This window comes from Lipomyces tetrasporus (assembly GCF_029532465.1).
Source record: "Lipomyces tetrasporus strain NRRL Y-64009 chromosome Unknown POJ06scaffold_1, whole genome shotgun sequence".
Classification (NCBI taxonomy): Eukaryota; Fungi; Ascomycota; class Lipomycetes; order Lipomycetales; family Lipomycetaceae; genus Lipomyces; species Lipomyces tetrasporus.
In genome coordinates, this window is record NW_026611596.1 from 2,207,465 (window position 1) to 2,231,370 (window position 23,906).

Genomic DNA, 23,906 nt, shown 5'->3' on the forward strand with positions numbered 1-23,906 from the left:
AACTTCCGAAACTCCGCGGCTCCTTACTGTAAACGTAGTACCGCCATTCCCGCGGATTTTGTGAAGCTCAGGCGGGTGCGGCGCGATCAGTTTGAAGTGTGCAGGACCTCAGGCGAATTCACCGTGGACCACGCTAGAAACGAATTTGTCGATCTGGGATATGGGTTGGTGAAGGTGCTATTAACACGAAACGCCGCGCCATTATATGTACTGTTTCCTGATTGACAGATTGTATTCACCGTGAGATAACGCAATTGAAGTCTGCAGAGATAAATACCGACGATGAATGCGACATCCACCTGTTTCATCGACCGGCAAGGCCATACTCTACTGCAAACAAGCAAAGATTTTGAAGACTCGGTCAGGGAGCCAGAATAGCAAGAATGCCAGGACCTCAAGTCGCGAAAGTATTCCCATCAGATTCGCAGTTCACGCTGTCGTCAATTCCGGACTTGACAGGCAAGACAGCGCTCGTCACAGGCGGCACGTCCGGAATTGGCCTCGAAACTGCACGGATGCTCGCCCATGCCGGCGCAACCGTGTACGTCACTTCTCGGTCACTCGCCCGTGCTCAGAAAGCGGTTGACGACATTGCCAACCATGCTCCCGGAAATATCGCGATTCGGAAGACCGACGTCCGGGCAATACAACTTGAGTTAGATAATGTCAAGACAACGGTAGCGGTGACCGGGAAGATATTGGGTGATATTCCAGCTCTAGATATTCTGGTGGCAAACGCGGGGCATATTTCGCGCGAAAAGAAGTTCACGGAAGAAGGGATCGAGTCCCAATTTGCAGCCTCCCACGTTGGCCATTTTGTGCTGGTCATGACGTTGCTCCCTGTAATCGAGAACGCCGGGTCCGCGACTGGTGACGCGAGGATTGTGATCGTGTCGTCTCACGGCCAAGTAGATGCCCCAGCAGCATGCGGAATCGATTTCGACAGCTTGACAGACACCGGGAAAGACGACCGACTGACCTGGCGCGAGCGGTACGGCCAGGCAAAGCTCGCCAACATGCTGTTCATGCGATCGATTTCTGCGCGGGTGTCGCGGAATGTAAGGGTCAACGCGTGCCATCCAGGCGCCGTTATCTCAAATTTCAACGACGGGCTATTTGCTGACGGGAACGAAAGTCGGATGCTGCGCTTGCAATTGGCTATTTTTAAGAAGTTCTTCATGGTGCCGGCTGCCACTGCTGCTCTGGGTACCGTCATGTTTCTGGCGGCGGGAGAGAAAATTAGGAATGAAGATGCTCGGGATGGATACTTCTGGCCTGTCGCGACAAGGAAGGATGAGTGGGCTAGTAAGTGGGCATACGATGCTGCCCTGGAAAAGAAACTTTGGGACTTCACAGTCGGGATTGTAAAGAAGGCTGGCCATGATTTGGTATAGACTGGCAGCTTTTGCTTATTAAAGGGCTGGCCAAAAGTGACTAGTGTCGGCGACGCGTCTTCAATTACAATCAGAATAGAATCAATTATTCTTGCTAAGTTGTACAATCACGGCAGATAGCGCGTCACCATGAGGGCATGAACGCAGTGTGATTATATATCTTATTCAGTTCTTCTGTAACTAGGCACCGCATACAAGCTTCTTAGACGACTGGCAACCGGTAAGGCTTCTTGTGGAGCGTAGCAGCCGAGTTCCGCTCACTGTAGTGACTGCAGGACGCAGTGACAAGCTAAATCCGGAAGCCCTAAACGGGGCTCGTCATGTTTACCGATGGCAAACAGTAATTTAATTAGCAGAGCATTTTTCATCCTCTGAGGCACTTCTGACTGCGTGGGCAGTGATTTTCCGACCGGTGGTCACAGTAATTACAGCCGCCTCTAGCAAAGCAAGGACGAGTCCATCGAAGAACAAATCTCCATGACAAATTCTCCGGATTTTACTTGGATCGCACATGTCTTGTGCACAAAAAGGTGGATACACTCGTACGAAAATCCGATGTCGGACTTTCGACAAGCGTCAAATTTGCCAGGCAGTAAGCTTTTTCTTTGTAAAATTCATTACAGTAATTGTCGATGCGAATTGTGATCTAGAAACTGGGTAGGGTCTGATGCGCGTCAGATTAAACTGTGCATGAGCGTGCAGTCCCGACCGCTGTTATGGTACGGCTATTGCCATGATTATCTGGATACAATTCGCTGAGCAGACGCGTCAGTGTCGCGCTACGCGAGTGCTTTCAACCAGCGCCGCATGTAACAATCACGACGCGTTCGTAGCGCGTCCTCCTTGCGAACTACATCACTGTTGAACATGACTTTTGCTACGAAGACACATAGGCAATGATGACAAAACAGGTGCGATATGTCAACAAGACGGGACGTAGTGGCGCGACCACAATGCACACAGCACAACAAGTGATAAGCGTTGCATAGCCGTGCGCAGGCAATGACACGAAGGGAGCGAATTGCTAAATAGCAGATAATGCGCAGCTTCCAAATACCACTGGAAAATCCGAACATACTTCGGCGTGCATGACGGCGATTGGAGACCAAGGTTTACTTTGACATCAAAGAAACAGGAGTCTAACTGGGATCGAGCAGGAATGTGCGTTAATTATTGTAATTATTACAAACTCGACGACCGCCTCACCCTGCCGAGCGCTAACGACGCCAAAAGCCTATGCCCGGTTTAAATTAAATGCCATTCCATGCATACCGTTCAATTTTTATTGTAGCTGCAGAAGGTGGATCGGCTGTCAGTACTTTGGTGCGGTCGGTTAAGGTTTAAATGGCGGTGAAATTGCCTGTGTGACAGCGACTGCTACTTGTGTGGGCGGATTCCTGACTCCACCTCACGAATCAAATTAATCCATGGGCTCAGGCATGTGTGATCAAGACATTCCACTTCTTCTTGCCTGCTAATTTGCGGGTCTGCATATTTTGGACACGACTTACGCGGGAATAGTGTCCAATCGTGAGCGTAAATGAGCATCCGTCAATTTCCAACAAAGTGGCCCTTGAGGAGGTCATAGAAGTAGCACAGAGGTAAGCTCGAAAGATCGCGTTTGGCAGCCGGTCCTTGTCTTTGTGCATGACCCCTTAACCCCTTTTTCCACGCGTTTTCCACGCGTCGCTCACGCGTGGCCAACTTTGCGGGCGTGTGGTTATCATCTGAAAACCTTAATTAGCCATACAGTTTGGAACTCTGCAGCCGAGAAACTGTAACTAAACTGCGCTCCTCGCTGCAGATTGTCTGTCGCCGTGCACGCCAATATCAGGTAGTAGAGTTTTTGGTTAGCTAAACTTTGATCCAAAGCACAGCGGTGCCCGCCCGAATAGTACATGGACTGGTCTTGATTTGGATACGAGCTTTGTTTGGCACTTACGCGACGCCAAACCGATATTTCTATATCGCCATCACGAAGTCATTCTGCAACGCAAGTACGGAGCCAGCATAGTGTCCTGAAAAGCTTTTACCGTCAATTTGATAGCCATTTCTGGCCTGATAGTCATCGACTACAGTGGCAGGTTCTTGGACACGCAGTATGCTTAGAATAATGCAAGCTTGTGTTGCTTGCCTCATGCGAAGGCACGCTAGGCACCAGTAGGAAAGCGGATGTCTTAGAAAAAATCTTTTTTTGGCCCCAAGCAAGACATAGGTAGCCTGTTTAGGAAGGTCGCCGGCCATTGGACGAATACGGTATCGGCACATCCGGGTAAATGCCAAAGCTTGGTGATGAGCCGCGGGAAGGTTCGTACGCTGTATTGAGGGAGAAAGTCGCCTTCGCCTTCGCACGAGTCGACAAGTATGCCAGGGCATGACACGAACACGACGTCACACTAGACGCCGTATGTAACCTCAGGAGCGCACCGGACGAGACGTACTTGCTCCGTGTAAACAAACGCCACGATGATTTCCGTCCCGCTAATTATGGGAAATGGGCAATTGGCATCGACTGGGCGTGAGTCGATGGCGGCTAAAGTAGCAGCGGCGATGAAGGTGGGCTTGTAAGTATATCCTATTGACGGGCTGCGATAGAGACTCGGCGATCGGATAGAGGCGGATGGCCATACATGCTCTGTCCATGGCCGGCAAAAGGATTTCATAAGCAAAGCTCACACGGTTGACGATAGTTGAGTCAGCATGGTCGGGTGAAGAGTAATCTAAATCTGCAGTCTGGCAGGATTCTTCCTTGATCAGGGTGGCCGATACCTGGGCATTCCACCTGAGATCAGTTTATTCCGAGCAATCCTATTGCAAGCATCTGGCAAGACAAATAGATACCGATCGGGGAGGCGCACAATATGCTTTACCTATCTACAAACATATGGTTGCCGTGTCGACCGTCAACGACATTGCCTGATTAACGGAATGTCAGATGACTCTTTGGTCGTCGCGTTCTCGAAATAGTCGTGTGCCGCGCGATAGCGGTGAGCTCAGGCCAGAGAGCATGCGGCTAGGATCGAGCCAGCGACATGCCCAGAACCTCGAGCTCTACATAGTCGTGCCTGCCGTGCAAGTTGCGCTGATCTTGCTGATTACGGACCACCAGTGAACAGCGAGCGGGCTTAAGGTTGGGCGCCTCTAAATTTAGAGTGGCTCGGTCACGATCGATATGAAATACTGTTTTTTCTTCTCGAACTTTTTTTCGGGCCTGCCCGCACACCTATATGATACGATCCCGCACTGATTAGTGCACTCGCAAACGCTTTATTGTCGGCAGGATGTGATTGAATGTCCACCGCAGTGCCAGTCAAAGGCAACTGCGACCGAGTGCATATCTTCGTAGATGCGAGACCGAAGGATTGGACGGCGTAGACAGGCGATGGGCAGGCGGAGTGAGCCGGAGGCGGCACACACACAACAAATAATAATAGACTTCGGCCATCACGACGAAGCAAAACAAACCAAAAGTCGAGCGATGGCTCCGGATCCAGCTAGCGCAAGACGCTTATGCAGCAGTGGCCGACGCCTAGCGTGCATATTCCTGCATGGCGCTAACTGGCAGAAATGTCCCACGCGCGGGCCCCCTCCGAGCTAGCCAGTCGACAGGCATCCCAACCACCCGCTCCTATTCGGTTCCTGCGCACATTCAACACATATATAGAGGCGCTCCTTGCTCTTTCCTTCCTTCCTTTCTCTTCTCTTCATTCACGTTCGTTACTTTACACTCGCTTTCCTGCTCACCAGCTTTCCCACCCAAGTCACTCGCTTAATCTTCTCAACAAACAGCAAAATGAAGTTCACCGGTGTTGTTTCCGCTGCCCTCTTCCTCGCCTCTGCCGCGTCTGCTGCCTTCATGAACGGCACTACCACCACCATGGAGTATGAGGCGACTACCACCGAGGTTGTTACCGCCTACACCACCTACTGCCCCTACCCCACCACTATTGTTGAGAACAACAGCACCTACACCGTTACCTCTGCTACCACCCTTACCATCACGTAAGTGCCTGCCGTGTTGTTTGTTTATGTGTCTTCGTCGGTAAAACTGACGTGTTTATTAGCAACTGCCCTTGCACTCGCACCTCGGTCTTCACCACCACCACTGTCACCGTCTGCCCGTGCACTAAGACCACTGCTACTCCTTCCACCACTGTCGTTGTCCCCACCGTTAACGCGACCACCTCCAAGCCCCCTGTCTCGACCTTCACCGGTGCCGCTAACAAGGCCCAGGTCGCTGGTGGTGCCGTTGCTGGCGTTGTTGCCCTCGCTGCTTACCTTTTGTAAGTTCGCCAGGTGTGGTGACGGTGAGATGGTGCATTGGTGATGGGTTCTCGGTTTGGGTTATGTATACCATGTAATACTTTCTTCGTTTGGAAAGCGGGTGCCGCGTGCACTTGTGGACTCTGGCTTGGGCGATGGATTGGCATCGGGACAGTTCGCATTGTATGTTGGGTTTGGGTTACGGACAAACACTCGCTGGAATAACTGGGGATGAACTAGAAGGGATAAAAGGATGGCGGAAAGGAAGGATCTTGTTGCTTTAATGTTTGGAAATTAATTTGCGGATAATGTTATGATTTGTATAACCTTGTTATGTAGATGTAATTTTTCAATTTGATACAATGCGTTTCTTCCTTTCTGGTTGTCTTTGCCCTTTTGGGACAATTTTGTTTATTCTATTTCTTATGTCGAAATATCCCTGCTTTTTGAAATAGAAAGCGCGATTTCAGGTTTGTTGTACACTATGTTAGTTTTGTGATGTGAATTGACCTGTATTCTACTATCGAACAATTTTGTTTGTTAATTGTAGATGGCTTAGTTTTGATTTTTTTGCATCAATGCGGGGACATAACCTGGCCATTTAGCCAGCGGCGGAGAGCGGGGTGGCTTGTTTACATACCAACGCGTCGACCTAATTTGTGGCGACTATGCTACGACCCAAACGCAGACAATGCATTCCATCTCTCAGACAACCCAGTCACCGCCGATCAGTAATATTACTCTGAGACAGGGCCAAAACCGGCAAGCGACGATTGTGACGGCGGCAGCATGTCGCTTAAACAGCACCTCGGTGGGTTTGGATTGGCAGAATTTTCTGGCGTCCGCGACATTGGAACAAACCTTGGGCGATTATAATTGCCGTGCCAGTTGCTGCTGTGTGTTTTGTTCGTTAGTTGCCAGCTTTCTGACTGGTCGGCGTCATCGACTTCTCGGCTCACTGCGCGTCGCAATCGCATCGCAAGCGCTCCCCGCGGAATGCAGACTAGGGCCAAACAAGCCTAGTGCAAGTAGTTTGCTCGATGGCATTCCAATGGGAGGGAGGTCGAGGACGCAGTCTAGTGCCGAGGTGCAGATTGCGCTAGCTATCAACGGAGTAGCGCATGCCTCGCGATATCGGTCGGCTTGGTTCGAAACTTCGAATCCTGGGCTGGCGAACTTTGTTGGGTCGGTTTGGGCCGGTTATTTTTAGGGTTTGTGCGGTTTGGGATTTGTGTGTCTTAGTGCCAGGCGAGCTGCGAGCGATGAGCCCACGCGGCGCGAACAGCAAACTGACATCACGTTAGCGTCATAGTAGTGGCCCACCCGGTTTTGTGAGTCCCGTCTGCCCTTCAGCAGTCGTATGATATATGACCACCGTTGCTCACGGTGGTTCAGCAAGACCAGATTTACAGTCATTTGTTTAAAAATCAGACCGTGCCTATCTGTCTGTGTCGCGTTGCTGTGAATGAACGGTCCCGCAGCGGCCGACGCAACGCTAGCGTGGCCTCCGGGGCCGTGCACTTTTGACTCCCCCGAACCGCATCCAGCCCGAGAAATGCACTAATAATATGTGGGCAGTGAGTTGACAAATGCGGATATGCCCAGTCAAAAATGACCCGCGGCATGTTCCGGCCAACATCATGATGACGGACAGTAACCCGGACAGGATGCCATCAATTAATACTGACGGAAATCTAACATAGCAGGATGGAATCGCCTAATATAGACAGACGTATGGCTACAGCGTTCGTGGTGCAGTTCAGAGCACGCCTGTGAACAACATCGCAAGTTGTGAAACTGCGGGCGCGTTTGACTTTTGCACGTTGGAATGAGTTTCGCATGGCCCAAAATAGAATTCACAACCCTTTTGTCTCAAGGTCTCACAATTTTGGCCAGCCAGCGATGACTTTTTGAGTCGTCGCGTGATAGCTGCCATATCCCACAACGATGACGGCCTGTCGAACTACTAATCCCTTGCAAAACAAAAGTGACAGGGCGCAAGCGAACCGCACCCGGGATTGCCGATGCCGGGGCGGGCCAATAGCGAGCAAAGGCGCATCTCGCATTGATAGCATATCAATTATCAACCGTGGGAGCCTCTATTTATAAATATGTATGAACTCTTTCCCAGCGTGACAGAGATAGCGACGAAAAGGGATAAATATAGCCCATCACTACTGCGGCATGCTGCAGAACGGCACCGTTTTATTGGCATTCTGTTCATGTGTTCTGATCTAAATTTGTCGTTTTTGTTGACTCAGACTACGCCCGTCATGCGGCATGCCGCTGTCATGCTTGCCATGATTTATTATGTTGCTGTAGAACTCCCCCTCGCAGGATTGCATTTGGTTAGTATGCCTGGCAAGGCATGGCTGGGTCCTTGTGCCAAAACATACATTGTCAGTCTGAATTTCTTTAGCAAAGACTACTAAATGTGGATCACGTTTGATTGACAATCGGAAAAAGTTAGACACGATTTCTGGCTCGACTGACTATTATTGACTGACAGCCGTGCGACTGCATGCCGAGAGTTTACATAAATTTTTGGCGCAAAAAGCCTACCGCGCCAGTGTCGCGCTTCGTGTTGGTCTTGGGATTATTCGTCCGCGCCAGCTAGAAATATTGCCACGTCGTATTCTATCTGTTAAGCCGATCCTATCAACTTGCGGGTCGACATTCAGAGTAGTTTTAGCGCCGCTGCTTCTTGCACATTTATTTTTATGATCTAGAATCAAATAATTGTAGGTTTTTAGAGTGAGTGCTGGTACAATTGGGATCGGTTATTGTGCCGGTGGGAGACGTACCATTATTGATATTATAGTACACAACCCGCTGCCAATTCGTGCGCTGCACTCTCTTCACCAACGGTGGCGGTCTCTGGTTTACGTGTAGATGTATATCGTGGCTGGCAAGTCAAGTACATAAACAAGAGATGGCAACGAATGATCTGGATTCTCTGTTGATTAACAATTTTTACCGAAAAAAGCGTACAACACAACGAGGTCGTGTTCAAATTGTGCTCCTCGAGTCCCCATTTTTGAGGTCGTCGCTTGATTTCACTGCTCGATGCACCAGCCGAAGCTCGTCCCCGTTGGTCCTTGATCACGTCACGTAGTCATGCACTCCGGAAGAGTTCAATTTAGTCAATCTCAAGGCATTTCTTCCGTTCATGACTATACCCCACAAAATGCTGAACCATGCATGCTCGTTCCCAATCGAGTAATAAACGCCAAAAGTAGACACCACTTGTCGAGACCATTCGTTTTTCACGGGTTCCATTTCAAATATTTGGCCAGCCTCGTTAAAAATCGGTCACGCGGCCATTAAAGCTGTAGTCTCCATGTCTCAGTGGATCCTGCTTCGGGCCGCCGACTTCGCCAGTCTAAAAACCGCACATCAGCATTCCCTGTATTCGCGGCGCCTCCCAAAAACAGTCATCACCTTCGGATTGACATCACCTTCAAACTCCGGAATCGTCCGTCCGGTATACGCGGACTGCACGCCGCCGGTCTCGGCACTGCCAGAGCTCTTCGCACTCGACGACCCCGCCGGGTCTGGGCCAGGCGCTTTCTCGTCGGGCGGCGCGAACGCGCCTTCGTTGGCCTTTTCTAACAGCCGTTCGAATTCGTCTTGTTCTTCTTGCCCCAGCCGGGGTGGGCCTGGACGAGGACGCACGAAGTCGACGTAGTGGCGAGTGAGCACGACCGACACTGGACGTCGGCAAGTGGCGGGACGGAGTCGGATCGCGTTGGCGACAACACGCATCGTCAAGCGAATCGGATTTTATATTAATGCACTGGCGCGGACTAAACTGTAGTCGAGCTTTGACGTCGCGGGAATGATGGAGATGTTCGGGAAATTGTGCTGGGCGAGACCTGAACATTTCGCGATCGGGAGTTTGCGGCGGGCAAACGGTAAAATTTCAAACGTCACCGATCAGCCGTTGTGGCCATGCGCTCTAATTAGTTTAAATCATATTTTTTTTTTTGAAATCAAGAATCCCGCCTATTGGATTTATTATGCTACAATTGCATCATCAGCAGGTTGGCCTGGTATAAATACAAAGGTCTACGACAGTTACCGCGTTCATCGCGGAACCAATATTCGGCTCTTGTCGCTACATTGCAATACAGCCACCCTGCTCTCTATACCAAAGCCCCAAATTTTTAAACGGCCTACAAACTGGCAATCGCGTCGTCCAAGATTTCAATTCCCTGCAAAATCTCTTCCTCCTTAACAACTAATGGCGGCACAATTCGAATCGTGTTTGTACCAGCAGTGATAACAAGCAGCCCGCGCAGTCGAGCCGCGTCGACGACAGCGTTGGGTTCTCGGTTAAGTTGGACACCCCAGATTAAACCGGTGCCTCGGATCTCGGTCACGACGGACGGATACTTCTCCTTGAGTTGTTCGAGGCCGGCCCGGAAGAGCTCGGCCTTGTGCTTCACATCTTCTAGGAATTCGCGAGTCGACAGCTTGTCGACAACATAGTGCGCGACTCTTGTCGCCAGCGGATTGCCGCCGAACGTCGTGCCGTGGTCGCCGATCTTGACGGCCTGCGCGATGCGCTCGGAAACCATGGCCGCACCAATGGGGATGCCGTTGCCTAGAGCTTTCGCCATTGTCAAAATGTCGGGCTGCGCTTCGGCTGGGAAGGCTTCGTGAGCCCAGAGGAAACCGCTTCGTCCAAGCCCGCACTGTACCAAAGGTCAGGACAAAATTAAAAAATGACGGCGACGCGCTTACCTGAATCTCATCGAAAATCAATACCGCGTCTACTTCGTCGCATTTTTTCCGCAGCGCAGTGATAAACTCCGGAGTAGCCACATACACGCCGCCTTCACCCTGAATCGGCTCAATAATGACAGCGCACGTGTTTTTGGTGATGACATCAAGCCCGGCAATGTCGTTGTACCGTGCGTATCTGAACCCGGGCACCAGAGGCGCGAAGGGCTTCTGATATTTCGGATTCGGCGTGGCGGACAAGCTGCCCATAGTCCGTCCATGGAACGAATTGTAAAATGACACGACCTCGTACTTGTCGTCCCCACCGCCCCGCGATGCTTTGCCGTACTTGCGGGCAAACTTCAAGGCGGCCTCGTTGGCCTCGGACCCGGAGTTGGAAACAAACACCCGAGAGGCGGATTGCATGCCCTTAGTGGCCAATGTCCGCTCAACAAGAAGCTTGCACAGCGGGCCGGTCCATTCGTTGTAGTACAGATTCGAACTGTGGATCATGTTGAGCGACTGCTCATACAGTATCTTTGAGAGCTCCTCATCGCCATAGCCGAGCGCATTAACAGCAATTCCAGCTAGACAACATTAGTATTCACTATATGCCTCCAATGAACGCGTAATTACCGGTAAAATCAAGATATTTCCTAACACGGACGTTAGCATGTGACTCTCATCTTTGCAAAAATTGCACCTACCGTCCCTCAACATCCCAAATGTAGCATCCTTTGCCCTGGGCAAGTATTAATCCCGGTCGAGCGTACGTCGTCAAGCTGTATGGCTCGTATTCCCGAATAAACGCAGCTGATTTACTGTTCTCGGACGGGTCCGGGTTCGTGATCGCATTCTGCAGTGGCCCTCGTGAGCATCCGCGGTTCCGACCGACTTGCTGACACAACAAACGCAAAACTGCCTACCTGGTGCACGGCTTCAGCTGCATCGGCAGCAACCGACCCGGAATTCCGGGCATGCAAGGCTGTGGTGGGCCGTAGTGATATCCGGTAACCGGGGTATGACGTCGACGATCGCTGGACTCGAAGAGCACTCCGCGCTATATTGCGGGATGCAGTGCTGAATGCCAAAGACATGATAATGATGCGCAAATAGATTATTCTCGTTTGCTTTTATAGATCCGGGATGTTGTATGACTATTATTCCTGTGGAGTAAGTTAAAGTCGTGTTTTGGGACTATGAACATTTTTTGCGTCAGTGAGCCGCTCTGCAAACTTTGAAGATCCAGGATGACTCTACGTCACGAGTCGGGCCGTGCATCCAGCGAGCAGCAGGGGCCGACTTTGTTACGCAATGAAATACAAAATGTTTGGTAAACGAATTAGGCAAATGATCCGTGGGTCGCACGACAGACGTAAGCATGTTGGGTGTTGGAATGCGAATTGCGCGCACGACGTTACCTGAGCAACGGAGCAACGTAGCTACTGTCACTTATATCTCATTGAGCCTACAGGAAGGGTATAAGACAAAAGAATCAACAAACCTGGCGTCGGAATCCGCAAACCAAGCGTATTCTTGCTCCTGAAGTCGCGTGCATGAGATAGTGGCCGAGTAAAAAAGCCCAAAGGTGAAACCGAACATTAAACCAGTCGTAATCTTGCTCGCTAAGCCCTACACAGTTGTTACATCAATTCACACTAATTAATGAACCACAGAATGAACCGCGGTAGGTTCACGTAACTCAAACAGTGGCTCGCCAATTTACAGGGATGGGTCAGGCATGAACTTGTGGGTCAGTCATAGTGCTGGAGCCACGTGCATGGCAAAATGTGTGGCTATGGCAGGCGGAGCCGCTGGGTCCGAACCCCCGGCGGAACAATGTGGAAAACTTGATCGCGGGTCTGCAAGCCTTCAGTCAGCCCCTCGGGCGCGCGCAGCTTCATAAATGGCCACGGTGTCCACTTACGTGTCCTTTCGCTCTTACACTCCCCATCCACACAGATCGCTTCAAGACGATCCCAACCTCTCTCTGGAGGGGTATAAATCTTGGAACATGTCATTTCAATATCTCGCTTAGTGCTTCTTATCGATAATGGCAGATTCACCAGAATACGCAGACTCACCCGACTCGTCGTCGTCCTCCCCTCGACCGTCCGAGTCGCTGGAAACTTCTCCATCCTCAGCCGGGTCCAGCAGGAAACGGCGCGAGTCGCTATCCCTGCCTCTCCCTCCTGGCGCACTGCCTCCACGGAAGCGAGCAAAAACCGCGGTTGAGAAGGAGCAACGTCGAGTTGAACGCATACTACGAAATCGTCAAGCCGCGCAGTCATCGCGTGAAAAGAAGCGGAAACAGCTCGAGGAGCTGGAGGTTATCAATAGTCAGCTCTTGTCCGAGAACAAGCTGGCACAGGAACGGATAGCTCATGTCGAGACCGAGAATAAGGCTCTCAAGTCCAGACTAGATGAGTTAGGGTCTCAATTGCAAGCCATGAAGTCATACATGGAGGGTCTTAAGGATTTCAAGTTCAATGCCGAGGTCTTCGTGGGTACGTCCGACCCGGAGCCATCCGTCAAACAGGAGTCTGTGGCAGAATCGTCGGTGACCGAGTTGCCTGAGCCAAGTCCGACGGGCCTGGAGGGGCCGCTGGAGGCTGACGATGCAATGACGCTTGACTTTCGGATAGAGGATGATACATCAAAAATCCGTTCTTTACACACATCACAAACCCCGTCTGGGTCCTCCACATTTTCGTCCTACTCCCCTGAGCCGTTGTCCCCACACTTCGTCTTACACGACGACAACCTTGATCTACTGTCTGAACTCCCGAGCCAGCTAGACGCCCGGAATTCTGTGGCCTTCAAAACGATGCATCATCCCGCAGCGGTGATGTCATTAGACCTGCAGCGTCTTTTGAAGTTCCCACGTATTTTGGGCCCCTGGATGGCAAGGCTGGTGACGACAATGATATTATCCGCGATGGTGGCCTCGGTTGTCTGCTGTTCGACGTGGCAGCAACTGCTGCTCAATTCCTCGACTCAGAGTCTTCTTACAGCGAAAGTCCGTCTTCCATCTCACCCGTCTCAGAAGAAAACCGCGAAGACGACTGCTCTCTTTTCGACACGGAATGTACTGGAGAGTCACTTGATTGGGACTCAGTATTTGACACGTCTATTCTCATCGACAAATCAGTCGAACCGAAATCAGCAAGTTCTTCAACGGATTCGTCGACTGGGTCAACTTCTTCGGTCTCGACGGAATCATCACCAGGAATCTCAGCAACAACGATCTCGAATCGGCAAGAATATGCGATCGACGTCCCAGCTCTCGTCCTCGAGAAGCAGCAGATTCCGACATATGGCGCTCGCCGGCACTACGACGGCTGTAGCGACTGGTCTGGAATCGCAATGGGAATCGCTTCGGTTGAATAATTCTTCTTTTTTGTTTTCTCAATTGTTGATGATGCGGTTGTGCGATTTTTCGTCGAACTCATCGAATGATTTGTCTTTGGGAGATTTGAGGGATTTGAGACGGTTGTCTAGCATTGTTCAAAGTGCAGATGTGTGTGTCGCCAGAAACATGAATCGGTTACAGAGCAGAAATAGTAATGGGTATAACGTGGATAGGGGTTTTATTATGTCGAGGAAATATTGTGATAATGGGTTCGGAGTGTAAATAATTTTTATATTTGTTTTTTTGTTGGTAATATTATGAGTTCGGCTTGGATTAATATAGTTTATTCGATTATTTTAGAGCGTTAGTTCCCGGAGCGTAGAATATAGTTTGCCAGCTGCAAGACTTTGACTCTGACACCTCCCAACGTAGTGTAGGGTACGAAATTTTTGCTAGCATTTGACTGGTCGTCCTTGTGCCCATGTATCCTACAGGTTGTTCTTCATCCGGGCTTCAATAAGAATGTCATTATTTGCAATCGAAGGCTGGTCAGTGTCAGCGCCGATCGAAACAGAGGCGAACGCGGCCCAGAAATCGACCGCGCCGGTGCCGGACAATGGCAAGAAGACTAAGAAGCAACGGAATAAGAAGCATGCTGGCGGGAATTCGATGGAGAATACTGCTCCGACGATTGACAACGAGAAGGTATCGAGTGAAGACTTGCAGAGGCTGTTTGAACTTCAGTTTAAGAAGGACGTGGCCAAGGGGAGCAATCTTGTAACCAAGAGTGAAGAGGAGAACAACACGAAGGTTGAGCCTGCCCGGCACGAGAAGACAGAGTCTTTGAAGCGGAAGAGAGACAGCAAGAAGCACTCTAAATCTGAATTGAAAGTCGACCAAGCTGCGAAGCACAAATCGAAGTCTTCCGATGTGGCTGTGAATGATGAATCGAGATCGTCTGTTGCCAGCAGGCCGGCACCGAAATTGACGCCATTACAGCAGAAGATGAAGGAAAAGCTAGCTGGATCGCGATTTAGATGGATAAACGAGAAGCTGTATACAGTTTCGTCGGACGAAGCGAAGAAATTACTGAAAGATCAGCCGGATCTGTATCGCGAGTATCACGAAGGTTTCCGCCAGCAAATTCAATCCTGGCCCGAAAATCCTGTCAATATTTACATCGAACGCGTGAACGAATTGTCGAAGAGCAAATTACCGCCTCCAAAAGGGCTGCCTCGTGACAAGGACGGTACTACTTACATTGCCGATATGGGTTGTGGGGACGCCGAGCTATCGTTGAAAGTTTCAGATCAATACTCTGGCAACAAGAAGCAAAAGAAAACCGGTGGCCGAAAGATCGTTGTTCATAGCTTTGATTTGTCAAAGACAAACGAGAGGGTCACAGTTGCTGATATTAAGAACGTGCCTTTGCCCGATTCGAGCGTCCACATTGTTGTGTTTTGTTTATGTGAGTGTTCCGATCAATGCGTGTGTCATAATGAAGCTAATGTCATGCAGCGCTCATGGGAACCAACTTTTTGGACTTTGTTAAGGAAGCGAATAGAATTCTTAAGCCAAGGTGTGTATTGCCTGAGGGCTAATTGAGGTCACTGCGTATTAAGATCTATCTCTACAGGGGCCAACTATGGATATCTGAGATCAAGTCCCGGTTCTCGGACAACGACGGTGCAGATTTTATCAATGCGATTAAAGCACACGGCTTCGTCCACACGGAGACAGATACATCCAATCTTATGTTTATCCGCTTCGACTTCTTCAAACCGCTGTCAGAGAAAAAGGAAGCCAGACATGGAGCTGTTGCAGAAGGACCCAAAGCGCCCTCCAAGAAGAAACTAAAATTTATCGAACGTGATTCTGAACCGGAAGATGACGGGGTAAAGACTAGCGAGCCATTATTGAAGCCATGTTTGTATAAGAAGAGATAGATGGGGACATGTACAATAAATTGAATAACTTTTGGCTAAGCATGATGATCACATTCCTACCCGTAAAATATGTACAAAATAACTCCAAGTGCATTGAGAACCATTCTTAACCATCCCACGCTAGTTATACAACTACCACTTCACAGGAGGATCTCCTGGCCGACGTTCGATCCGCTTAATCTCATAATCTTCAGTCGCCTCGGATTGTAACAGCTTGTAGTTTCGTTTCTAAGCAACAGTCAGGAGATCTAATGCGCATCGCCAGACGAACATAGGACACGTACATAATACTCTTCCCTCGTTTCGTTACGGAAACGCGAGGAGTTTGTAGAATTCTTCCGTGGATCTAAATCGTCTTCCGTAGCCTACAAATTCATTAGCATGGGATCTCCCTCGTTATCCCCAAGACAACGTCTTGCCATTTGCTTCTTCTGGTCATGTGCCTTGTATCTAATCTCCGTGAATTCTTGCAAGTAATACGATGCAACAACAATTAACGTCAAAAATGGACCGCCGTAGAATATAAACGGCTGCTTCTTGACCAGCTTGATGTAGAAGGCCATAGCCCTGTCGCGTTGTCTGCTCAGCTTCTTCAGCCATTCCGGCCGGTTGTCGATCTCGTGCTCAAATACTAGCCTCCTCCTCCTCTTCTTCGGCTGCATCTGTCTATCTTCTGGTTTTGGAGGAGAGTCCGACGCAGATGGGTGATCGTCGGCGGGAAATGGTCGTTCTTGTTCGCTGGGAACCGCCCTCTGAAGAAGTAACCTAGACATCGAAAAGGGGCAGGAACTAAGTGTCCGTGGAAGCTGTAATAATTTGCGAGACCTATGGCGTGCAATTGGCGATGTTAGAGCGGTCATTGCACCTCTGTCGGAGGTTTTTGTGTCTTGACTTTGAAGTTGATTGATACCATGAGATCGTTAAATGTCGGGTATGCAATACGCGCCCTAGGTATCATGGAAACTACATTGACCCTCTGAGCACGACAAAATGCAGTACCGCTTTCTAGCGCGGCTTGCCCCTACAACTTGATAACATTATAGAATACAATATTCACAGCGTTTACTTGGTCACTTTTTGTTCACATACTGCTTGGCGGTTCAGCGACAGGGGGCATAGTCTGATTGTTGCTCAGATTTCATCGTAAAATGTGCAATGTCAGGACCCCAACGCAAGCTATTTGAAGGCAAATTGCCTTGGCTGCGATATCCCGAGTCCACTATATCAATCCTCATCTTGAGAGTATGCCTTTGCTGCTTCAGAGTTTCACATTTCGAATAGCGTTGAGGGGGGTTTGGGGCAATCTATTCTCCAGTCCAGAAGTACTCCACAGGCACAAAGTCCAGCACTACAAAAGCGATGCAAGCATTTTTCGATGCAATCCGCCACAGCTGTGAATTGCGGAGAACTGGACTTGCTGAGAAATGATACAGATCGCCTCTCACGCGAAAGTGATAGCAAGACGCATGGCTTGGAACATTTGGCGAAACAGCTAGCATGAATATGTCTCTATTTCATCATTCCCAAGATAGACAACCATTGATATCCAAAATTATCTACCAGACAGAACACCAATCTACAATCGTGCGGCAATGACCTCCTTCGCCATCTGCAACTGCTCATCCGTTTGGACCACAAGAGTCTTCAGTTGTGCATCTTTCTTTGACACATCAAAGACTACATCCGAAGACCTCGAAGCCACGGAGTTTAGCTCTTCGTCTATTGTAAATCCCAGACATGACACCTTTCCTATAACCGCCGTTCTTAATTCTTTTCCTTTCTCTCCGATACCACCAGCAAATACCAACGCCACGGCCTTACCTTGTAGTGCCACCCAGTATTGGCCAACATACATAGACACCCGATCAGCAAACATATCAAACGCTAACTTTGCGACTTCGTCGTTCTCCTCCACAGCTCGTTTGGTAATTAGCCCAAAATCTGTAGTGCCTGTAATTGACTGCCATCCCGATTTCTTATTCAGAATGTCTTCAGCGATTGTAAGGTGCATGTCCTTAGACGATGCGGTGGACATTCGCGACGAGTCAGAATGATAGTGGAAGATGAGCGAAGGATCAAGACTGCCGGATCGAGTCGCACCGGGAAGGCCTTCCAGCGGAGTAAGGCCCATTGACGTGTTGATCGATTTTCCGTTCAAAATTGCGCACGCGGAAGCACCTGAGCCGAGATGCAGTGCAATTACGTTCAAATCCGAGTCGTCGATACCCAAGAAGTCGGCCGTCTCATGCGTGATGAACGCATACGAAAGACCGTGAAAACCATACTTCCTTATTTGATGACGCTTCTGAACGTCGAGGTCTATTGGGTAGGTGTAAACGTGCCGAGGGATCGTCATATGGAACGACGAATCAAAGAAAGCGACGTTCTTGGTCTTCTTTAGACGTGAGATACATGAATGCACAATATCAAGTGCTCGCTGATTATGCAAAGGCGCCAAATCAGACAGAACATCGAGCTCATGGTAAACGTCTTCGGTGATCAATAGTGGGCGCGGATTAGCGCCGCCATGGACTATTCGGTGACAAGCAACATAAATGTCGTCAAGAGAATCTAGTATCCGTTTGTCACCTTCCTTTGAATCGAGATGCTCCATAAAGACTTTGAATGCCGAGTCGTGATCAGGACAGTCGATCTCTTCGTTTTTGATCGACTCGAGAACTTCGCCAGATGATTTGTAGGAAGCATACGTGAGATATTGGTGATCCGTAGTAAGACCCGATATCGAGCCGGCGAGGAGTAGAGGTGCCTCTGGGCTGTATCTGTAAAGCGAGAACTTGACTGACGACGATCCTGCGTTCAAGCACAATATTGCAGACATCTTTGCGGCAAGAGGCGAGTTCGTTTATGAGTGAAGTGAGAAGCTAAAATAGCCCAAGGCTGCGACACAACTGGTATTTATGCAGAGTATGCAGAGCACAATGGATAGTTGGGCGTTGTCAAATGATCTTCCTATTAGTAGCCTTGACGCAACTTGCTTGCAATTGAAGAAATAGTACGGTGTGGCTACCTAGAATGTCCAATCCAGTATGCATAGCTTTGCGATTGGGGCGTACGTATCTGCCCATTATCTTCATCTCACATGTAAATGTTGCCTGATGCCGGCGACTAAGCCTGCATCATAACGTCATTCTTAGCCACCGTAGTCGGCGCCGGCTCGGTGGATCTCCGACCATTTTACAAATGGGAGCAACCTTCTCTCTCCCCCACTCAGGGCTCGAACCCTAACAACCCTAAGTCGATTCTCCTTGCCCTTCGTCAGTATAAATTCAGACGCTCAAAATTTTCGCACGCAGCTTCCACTGCTGCAGTGCTTGACTACTGCTGCACCTACCATCAACACTTTGATCAGTTTGAATATTTATCCAATGTTTACTTATGTATTATGGTAAGATCAATACTTCCTTCGCTCTGTATTTGCATATATTGAGACGTATATTCAACGAGAGAACTTTTGATGATGATATTGACGACATTACTTCTTTCCACGTCCGATTCGACTATGACGAGGACTGCTGTTGAATAATCGGCTTCTGTCGCAGGAAGCTTTATTACTTGCCAGTAACTCAGTCTGATCTTTTGTTGTCTTCGTTGGCTGGTGTACATTGTCTCGATACGAGCTTCGTCTATCATAGAGACATCATTTGCTAACCCAGATGTTGTTAGATACCTTGATGCAACTTGCTCTGCGCCTCGCTTAGAAGATGCTGTTTCTGATATAAGGTATGTTCGTATCCTCATTGCAACAATCTGCAACTGGGGCCGGAAATTTTGAAGTGATGAAAAGTCCCAAACACATTCGCAGTTTCCACGGTAGCAGTCGCTTAAGAACCCATCTTATGACTGTCGGTGACCGTATAATGTCCTTCCTGGGATGTCTGATTCATCATTATCGGTCTCGATTATTTTTGTTGGCAGATAGTTTACTAGGTGATGCATTGGTGCTAATATTCAAAGCTCTGTTTAGGTTACCGACGTACAATTTGGAAAAGTTTGGTGGCCTGTTATTTTTATCGACGTACAAATTTGGAAATGTTTGGTGGCTGTTATGTTCTTGTTTTCTGGTGTAGTGGTTTGGTATTGCAATAGCTAATTACGATGGAACAATCATATTTGAACGTTTGGCGTCTGTATAGCTGCTTTGGTTGGCTGGACCAGTTACCACTCATGTAAACTTTGTAAAAGGTAAAATGAGACGGTTGGCATATCCTGTAGTAGATTAAACTGCTTCGAAATTTAAGCGATTCCTACCATTTGCCTGTAGATGTGAAACGATACATTTCTAGCGTTCAATTCTGTGGAACACGAGTTGGGAGCGGAGGTCACTGGCATCAACGCCGCTGGCCAACAACATCTGCACAGAATCTCTTGCAATCGCCTAATAACTACTTGACGACTTGCTCGAAGGCCTGTTTCTCATTACGTCCATTAAGCGAACGGCTACCGCATCATGAGTACCGAAGACCCGCTCGCCGGCGTCATCGACCTCACACGCACGATCCTTAACGAATCCATTAAAAACTTCCGCACACCGCCAGCATCTCTCCTACGATCCGAAGTTGACGAGCCGACCTCAAACCCAAACATCGAGCGCACAGTCGGCAACATCCAAGTCCAAGCCACCAAACTCGCGCTCGCGCGGTTCTCGCCCTCACTGAATGCGGACGCAAAGCGGACGGCAGCCGAGGCGGCTGATCCTGCTAAGGCGCTCAAGGAGTGTTTGAACATGATCGGTGCTCTTGTGGCGTTACTTGTTGGCGAGTTCATACAGACATTGCGGGAACCGCTGCGGAGCGCCGAGTTGCGGTTTGCGGTGACTGTGGTTGTTGAGGAGCGACGGGCACGGTGTGTTAACTTATGCTTTGCATTGGAGAGACTGATTGATGAGGTCAACAGCAGTCCGCAGGCCGAAGAACAGAAAAATGAACAAAAAAATGCAAAGGAAAGTGACCTTGTGAACAGGGTGAACCAGCTGTCGCTGGATCAGCAAGGCAAAGACGACGATGAGGATCCAAACGACTATCAATACGTATCTGCAGGAATCGTGATCTCACAATGCAAGCAACTCCAACGGTTTGAAAAGGCGCTTGCAAGTTCGAATAGCAGTTCTGCTGCGACCGAAAGTGTTCTACGGATAATAGTCAATGATGTTCGACTACATAAGAATATGATTACGGATGCCAAAATCGAACTGAGCGAGTTCATAGAGGACCCCAATATAGCCGGTAAAAGCGACGCATGGGGCATAGGTTCAGAGGGCGAAGATGACGAAGATAATAATCCTAGTGCAGACCCTGAAGACATACAGGATTTACTACATCTCGCCAAGCTGTGGGTAAACAAGGTCAATATGGTCTCGATATTGCTGACGTCACTGTTGAAACGCCGGTTCGTCATCCAATTCTACGACCAATTACTAGCGGCCGACAGCAGTAGTGCGGACGCCAAATTTGCAAAGTTTGTCAACGGAGTTACAGATAGCATGAAAATTCTGACCGCCGAGGTTGACGAGTTCGCTGGCGGGCTTTTGGACGGGGACGACATTGCCGACTTGGATGAACACATTACCAAGATAAAGGAGATGGCGGTGGCCATAGCAACTTTAGGGAGTGACACGATAGAGGACGAATACAGTAAATGGTTTGTAATGTTCAAAGAAAAGTTTTTGGAAGATATATAAATGTACGATTGAAAGGGGCCGATTGAACGAAATGGAAATATTGTATAATATATGTTCGAAACAAGACAATGGCCTTGATATGTATATACATGACATTCGTTACCCATCACAATGCAAACACTCAGTGTGTCAAAAGATCACTAATTGATATATTACATGACCCGATAGATACCCAACTAGATGTAAAACCAAAAATAATAATTCCATATAATCCGATCTCCCAACCACCCGAGATAATAAATAAACCCAATCCTCAAAAAAAACACCAAATTCCCGTAAGCAACAGATCATGTCTGTCCGTTTTGTGACGTCCTCGGTGCATCTGATGCAGAGATATGCGCCGATGAACTTGCTCCATGCTCGCTACTTTGACGCTGGTCCTCTTCTGCCTGCCTTCGTTCTCGCTGCTGCTGAAGGTTGAAGAGCCGCCGTCGCCCTTCGACAAACCGGCGCCAAGTACGAGGTCCACCTGTTTCACTTCGCATATGCTCTTCTCTTCGTCGTCGCATCTCTCTCCGTATCCTATCTTCCTCGTGTAATCTCTCCATGGCGATTCTCCGTTCTTCTCGCGGTAATAACTGAGCATTCCATGTATCCAATAGCCGATTAAGCCGACTGTTCAAGCCATTTCCATTTAATGCGCCAGCCAGTTCTGCGTCAGATCGGCCCTCTGTTCCATTAGGCATCAAGCCTGGCGGCATGTCTGGAATTTCGGCACCAGCGCGAAGATTTAAATCTACCCTGCACAGCGGGCACTGGGACGATGAATTCAGTAGCCAGGGATCAACGCAAGCAGCATGGAAACCATGATGACAGGGCAATACCCGGAGATCTTGGCCTGGCAAAAATGGTTCGAAACAAATTGGACAGCCGTCTGTCGGAATCATGAGTGCTGATGGTATCGAAACCGTGGACGAATTGGAATCGCCGTCGATCGACATTCGGCCCTCTGTTGGTTCTGCGGCAGGGTTGGCAATATCGCCCACATTCTGACTATCTTCTTCCACTTTCGGTTGTAATTCGATATCAGGCTGGGAAACTTCACGGCCCGAGCTAGGGTCTAGTTCGACCATCTTGATATTGTCGTTCCCATCCTCCGTTCGTTCCACTGTTTCATCACTGTGGCGGTGATGATGACGGTGCTCAGGTACCTTCACGAGCGGAATTGAATCCAATACAGCCTTTGCCAGGCCGCGGGCTCTGTTCGTGCGATGCACAGTACCGTCTGGATTCGTTGTCACTTGATACCGTTCGGGATGCCGATGAGCTCTGATTGCTCCAAGAATAATGACCAGGAGAAAAAATCCAGAAACGAGACCCGTGACACTGTAAAGGATGATCATCGCAACAGCGGTGGTATGTCCGGACGATTGGGTATCCTGACCAGAAGACGACCATTGCGGGGCGGGTGTCCCGGTTGTAAACACTAGACCCGTGGTTGTTGACGCACTGGTTGTCTCCGACGTCTCTGTCGCCGTAACTGTGGTCGTAGCCATCGCAAATTCTACAGATGTAGACGTTTGCGACTCGGCTGAGTCCAAAATCGCTCTCGTCTCATTCGTCACCACCGACGCCAGCAAAGAATTCGGGTTATTCTTTATGGCAGATAGTAGCTGTCTTCCAATCGATGCGGACAGCGTCGAAAAAACTGCTCCCAACTCGCCATTATACAGTCGGTACGAGCTCGTGAAGTCGCATGTCCGCGCCATGGTCGAATAGAGCAAAATACATTCAGGACTTTGCTCGACGGCTTGGACTACTGCGAGGAACACTGACGAGTCGTCGCACGAGATATAGGCTATAGACCCGCTAAGAGCAACCGACGAATTTGCACTGTATGCCTGCAACGTGCCCTGATATGTGACATTCTAAAAAAGCATCATGTTACTCACGCCCCTCATTAGGCTGCCGGCCGTAGCCGCAAACTGGGTACTGTGCATACACTCACACTGCTATCAGTTCTAGAAGCGTCTTGGGTCAAGGGGTTAATAATTGCCGTAATGGTCATCGATACGGAAGGCGACCCCGCCTCGACGCTAATCTGGAATGCCTTGGTATAATCCGAAGTTGTATTAGACGCAGCAATGGTTAGAGCAGAATTGGACGCATAATCTCCATTGTCGCTGGCGCTTCGCACACTGACCACCGGCATTGCGTTCACTAGCGGCATCGAAAGAAGCATCTGCAACATCAACGTGCATGACAGCAACGCCCCTATCCGAGCCATCTTCGCGGGCGTGCAGTTGTAGAGAAACAGATTTCGTGTCGACATTAGTGATGAAAGTACGACGCCACTACCAGATTTCAGCCTGGACATATTTCGAGATGACGCGTGATGTGTGACACTCGTCGTGGGTCGGACGAAATTATCGTTACTGGTCCTCACCGGTGCCGAATCACCCGGGCATGTAGGATAACGTTTTTGTGATACTATAAACTTGGCGCTCTATACAATTTTCGCTTCTAGGATTGCCCGCGAACGAAAGATAAGCAAGTTGTTGGCGATGTTCGGCGAGCCCTGAAAACTA

At 49.3% G+C, this 23,906-nt stretch overlaps 10 protein-coding genes across 10 annotated transcripts; 5 read left to right on the top strand and 5 right to left on the bottom strand.

Annotated features, from left to right (window-relative positions):
- Positions 1–95: 95 nt before the first annotated feature.
- Positions 96–1,633, top strand: POJ06DRAFT_15961 (uncharacterized protein). Its single transcript, XM_056184700.1, has one exon. It carries the CDS (start codon positions 384–386, stop codon positions 1,392–1,394), a length of 1,011 nt encoding a protein of 336 aa, XP_056047686.1. The 5' UTR covers positions 96–383; the 3' UTR covers positions 1,395–1,633.
- A 3,457-nt stretch (positions 1,634–5,090) lies between these two features.
- On the top strand, positions 5,091–6,015 carry POJ06DRAFT_16032 (uncharacterized protein). Its single transcript, XM_056184701.1, has 2 exons — positions 5,091–5,396; positions 5,459–6,015. Exons 1-2 carry the CDS (start codon positions 5,188–5,190, stop codon positions 5,679–5,681), a joined length of 432 nt encoding a protein of 143 aa, XP_056047687.1. The 5' UTR covers positions 5,091–5,187; the 3' UTR covers positions 5,682–6,015.
- Positions 6,016–8,958: 2,943 nt separating this feature from the next.
- Positions 8,959–9,422, bottom strand: POJ06DRAFT_265062 (uncharacterized protein; the record flags this gene model as incomplete). The annotated part of the gene is made up of 2 exons (XM_056189046.1): positions 8,959–9,039; positions 9,099–9,422. 2 exons carry the CDS (start codon positions 9,420–9,422, stop codon positions 8,959–8,961), a joined length of 405 nt encoding a protein of 134 aa, XP_056047688.1.
- Positions 9,423–9,686: 264 nt separating this feature from the next.
- On the bottom strand, positions 9,687–11,656 carry POJ06DRAFT_16216 (pyridoxal phosphate-dependent transferase). Its single transcript, XM_056184702.1, has 6 exons — positions 11,619–11,656; positions 11,309–11,548; positions 11,090–11,238; positions 11,019–11,038; positions 10,404–10,969; positions 9,687–10,354 (listed from the first exon to the last, which is right to left on the bottom strand). The coding sequence occupies exons 2-6, from the start codon at positions 11,477–11,479 to the stop codon at positions 9,833–9,835; spliced, it is 1,428 nt and encodes a 475-aa protein (XP_056047689.1). The 5' UTR covers positions 11,480–11,548; positions 11,619–11,656; the 3' UTR covers positions 9,687–9,832.
- Positions 11,657–12,311: 655 nt separating this feature from the next.
- On the top strand, positions 12,312–14,093 carry POJ06DRAFT_244018 (uncharacterized protein). The gene has a single exon (XM_056186431.1). The coding sequence runs from the start codon at positions 12,436–12,438 to the stop codon at positions 14,014–14,016; it is 1,581 nt and encodes a 526-aa protein (XP_056047690.1). The 5' UTR covers positions 12,312–12,435; the 3' UTR covers positions 14,017–14,093.
- A 42-nt stretch (positions 14,094–14,135) lies between these two features.
- On the top strand, positions 14,136–15,695 carry POJ06DRAFT_244021 (methyltransferase-domain-containing protein). The gene is made up of 3 exons (XM_056186432.1): positions 14,136–15,202; positions 15,253–15,313; positions 15,371–15,695. Exons 1-3 carry the CDS (start codon positions 14,257–14,259, stop codon positions 15,678–15,680), a joined length of 1,317 nt encoding a protein of 438 aa, XP_056047691.1. The 5' UTR covers positions 14,136–14,256; the 3' UTR covers positions 15,681–15,695.
- On the bottom strand, positions 15,696–16,653 carry POJ06DRAFT_244023 (cytochrome c oxidase assembly protein COX16-domain-containing protein). The gene is made up of 3 exons (XM_056186433.1): positions 16,100–16,653; positions 15,965–16,045; positions 15,696–15,908 (listed from the first exon to the last, which is right to left on the bottom strand). The coding sequence occupies exons 1-3, from the start codon at positions 16,538–16,540 to the stop codon at positions 15,813–15,815; spliced, it is 618 nt and encodes a 205-aa protein (XP_056047692.1). The 5' UTR covers positions 16,541–16,653; the 3' UTR covers positions 15,696–15,812.
- A 449-nt stretch (positions 16,654–17,102) lies between these two features.
- Positions 17,103–18,745, bottom strand: POJ06DRAFT_244026 (Acetokinase family-domain-containing protein). The gene has a single exon (XM_056186434.1). It carries the CDS (start codon positions 18,517–18,519, stop codon positions 17,257–17,259), a length of 1,263 nt encoding a protein of 420 aa, XP_056047693.1. The 5' UTR covers positions 18,520–18,745; the 3' UTR covers positions 17,103–17,256.
- A 1,048-nt stretch (positions 18,746–19,793) lies between these two features.
- Positions 19,794–21,521, top strand: POJ06DRAFT_16290 (uncharacterized protein). Its single transcript, XM_056184703.1, has one exon. The coding sequence runs from the start codon at positions 20,149–20,151 to the stop codon at positions 21,376–21,378; it is 1,230 nt and encodes a 409-aa protein (XP_056047694.1). The 5' UTR covers positions 19,794–20,148; the 3' UTR covers positions 21,379–21,521.
- A 144-nt stretch (positions 21,522–21,665) lies between these two features.
- Positions 21,666–23,605, bottom strand: POJ06DRAFT_279736 (uncharacterized protein; the record flags this gene model as incomplete). The annotated part of the gene is made up of 2 exons (XM_056189837.1): positions 21,666–23,246; positions 23,327–23,605. 2 exons carry the CDS (start codon positions 23,603–23,605, stop codon positions 21,666–21,668), a joined length of 1,860 nt encoding a protein of 619 aa, XP_056047695.1.
- Between the last annotated feature and the right edge of the window lie 301 nt (positions 23,606–23,906).

What these genes read in the sequence shown, in the direction of transcription:
- POJ06DRAFT_15961 (XM_056184700.1), top strand. Translation starts at nt 384, where the DNA reads ATGCCAGGACCTCAAGTCGCGAAAGTATTCCCATCAGATTCGCAGTTC.
- POJ06DRAFT_16032 (XM_056184701.1), top strand. Translation starts at nt 5,188, where the DNA reads ATGAAGTTCACCGGTGTTGTTTCCGCTGCCCTCTTCCTCGCCTCTGCC. An exon ending in GCTACCACCCTTACCATCAC is followed by an intron (nt 5,397 to 5,458) that starts GTAAGTGCCTGC and finishes CGTGTTTATTAG; the next exon opens with CAACTGCCCTTGCACTCGCA.
- POJ06DRAFT_16216 (XM_056184702.1), bottom strand. Translation starts at nt 11,479, where the DNA reads ATGTCTTTGGCATTCAGCACTGCATCCCGCAATATAGCGCGGAGTGCT. An exon ending in CAGCTGAAGCCGTGCACCAG is followed by an intron (nt 11,239 to 11,308) that starts GTAGGCAGTTTT and finishes GGGCCACTGCAG; the next exon opens with AATGCGATCACGAACCCGGA. An exon ending in TGATTTTCGATGAGATTCAG is followed by an intron (nt 10,355 to 10,403) that starts GTAAGCGCGTCG and finishes CCTTTGGTACAG; the next exon opens with TGCGGGCTTGGACGAAGCGG.
- POJ06DRAFT_244018 (XM_056186431.1), top strand. Translation starts at nt 12,436, where the DNA reads ATGGCAGATTCACCAGAATACGCAGACTCACCCGACTCGTCGTCGTCC.
- POJ06DRAFT_244021 (XM_056186432.1), top strand. Translation starts at nt 14,257, where the DNA reads ATGTCATTATTTGCAATCGAAGGCTGGTCAGTGTCAGCGCCGATCGAA. An exon ending in CATTGTTGTGTTTTGTTTAT is followed by an intron (nt 15,203 to 15,252) that starts GTGAGTGTTCCG and finishes AATGTCATGCAG; the next exon opens with CGCTCATGGGAACCAACTTT. An exon ending in AATAGAATTCTTAAGCCAAG is followed by an intron (nt 15,314 to 15,370) that starts GTGTGTATTGCC and finishes CTATCTCTACAG; the next exon opens with GGGCCAACTATGGATATCTG.
- POJ06DRAFT_244023 (XM_056186433.1), bottom strand. Translation starts at nt 16,540, where the DNA reads ATGACCGCTCTAACATCGCCAATTGCACGCCATAGGTCTCGCAAATTA. An exon ending in ATGACCAGAAGAAGCAAATG is followed by an intron (nt 16,046 to 16,099) that starts GCAAGACGTTGT and finishes ATGAATTTGTAG; the next exon opens with GCTACGGAAGACGATTTAGA. An exon ending in AAACGAGGGAAGAGTATTAT is followed by an intron (nt 15,909 to 15,964) that starts GTACGTGTCCTA and finishes ACTGTTGCTTAG; the next exon opens with AAACGAAACTACAAGCTGTT.
- POJ06DRAFT_244026 (XM_056186434.1), bottom strand. Translation starts at nt 18,519, where the DNA reads ATGTCTGCAATATTGTGCTTGAACGCAGGATCGTCGTCAGTCAAGTTC.
- POJ06DRAFT_16290 (XM_056184703.1), top strand. Translation starts at nt 20,149, where the DNA reads ATGAGTACCGAAGACCCGCTCGCCGGCGTCATCGACCTCACACGCACG.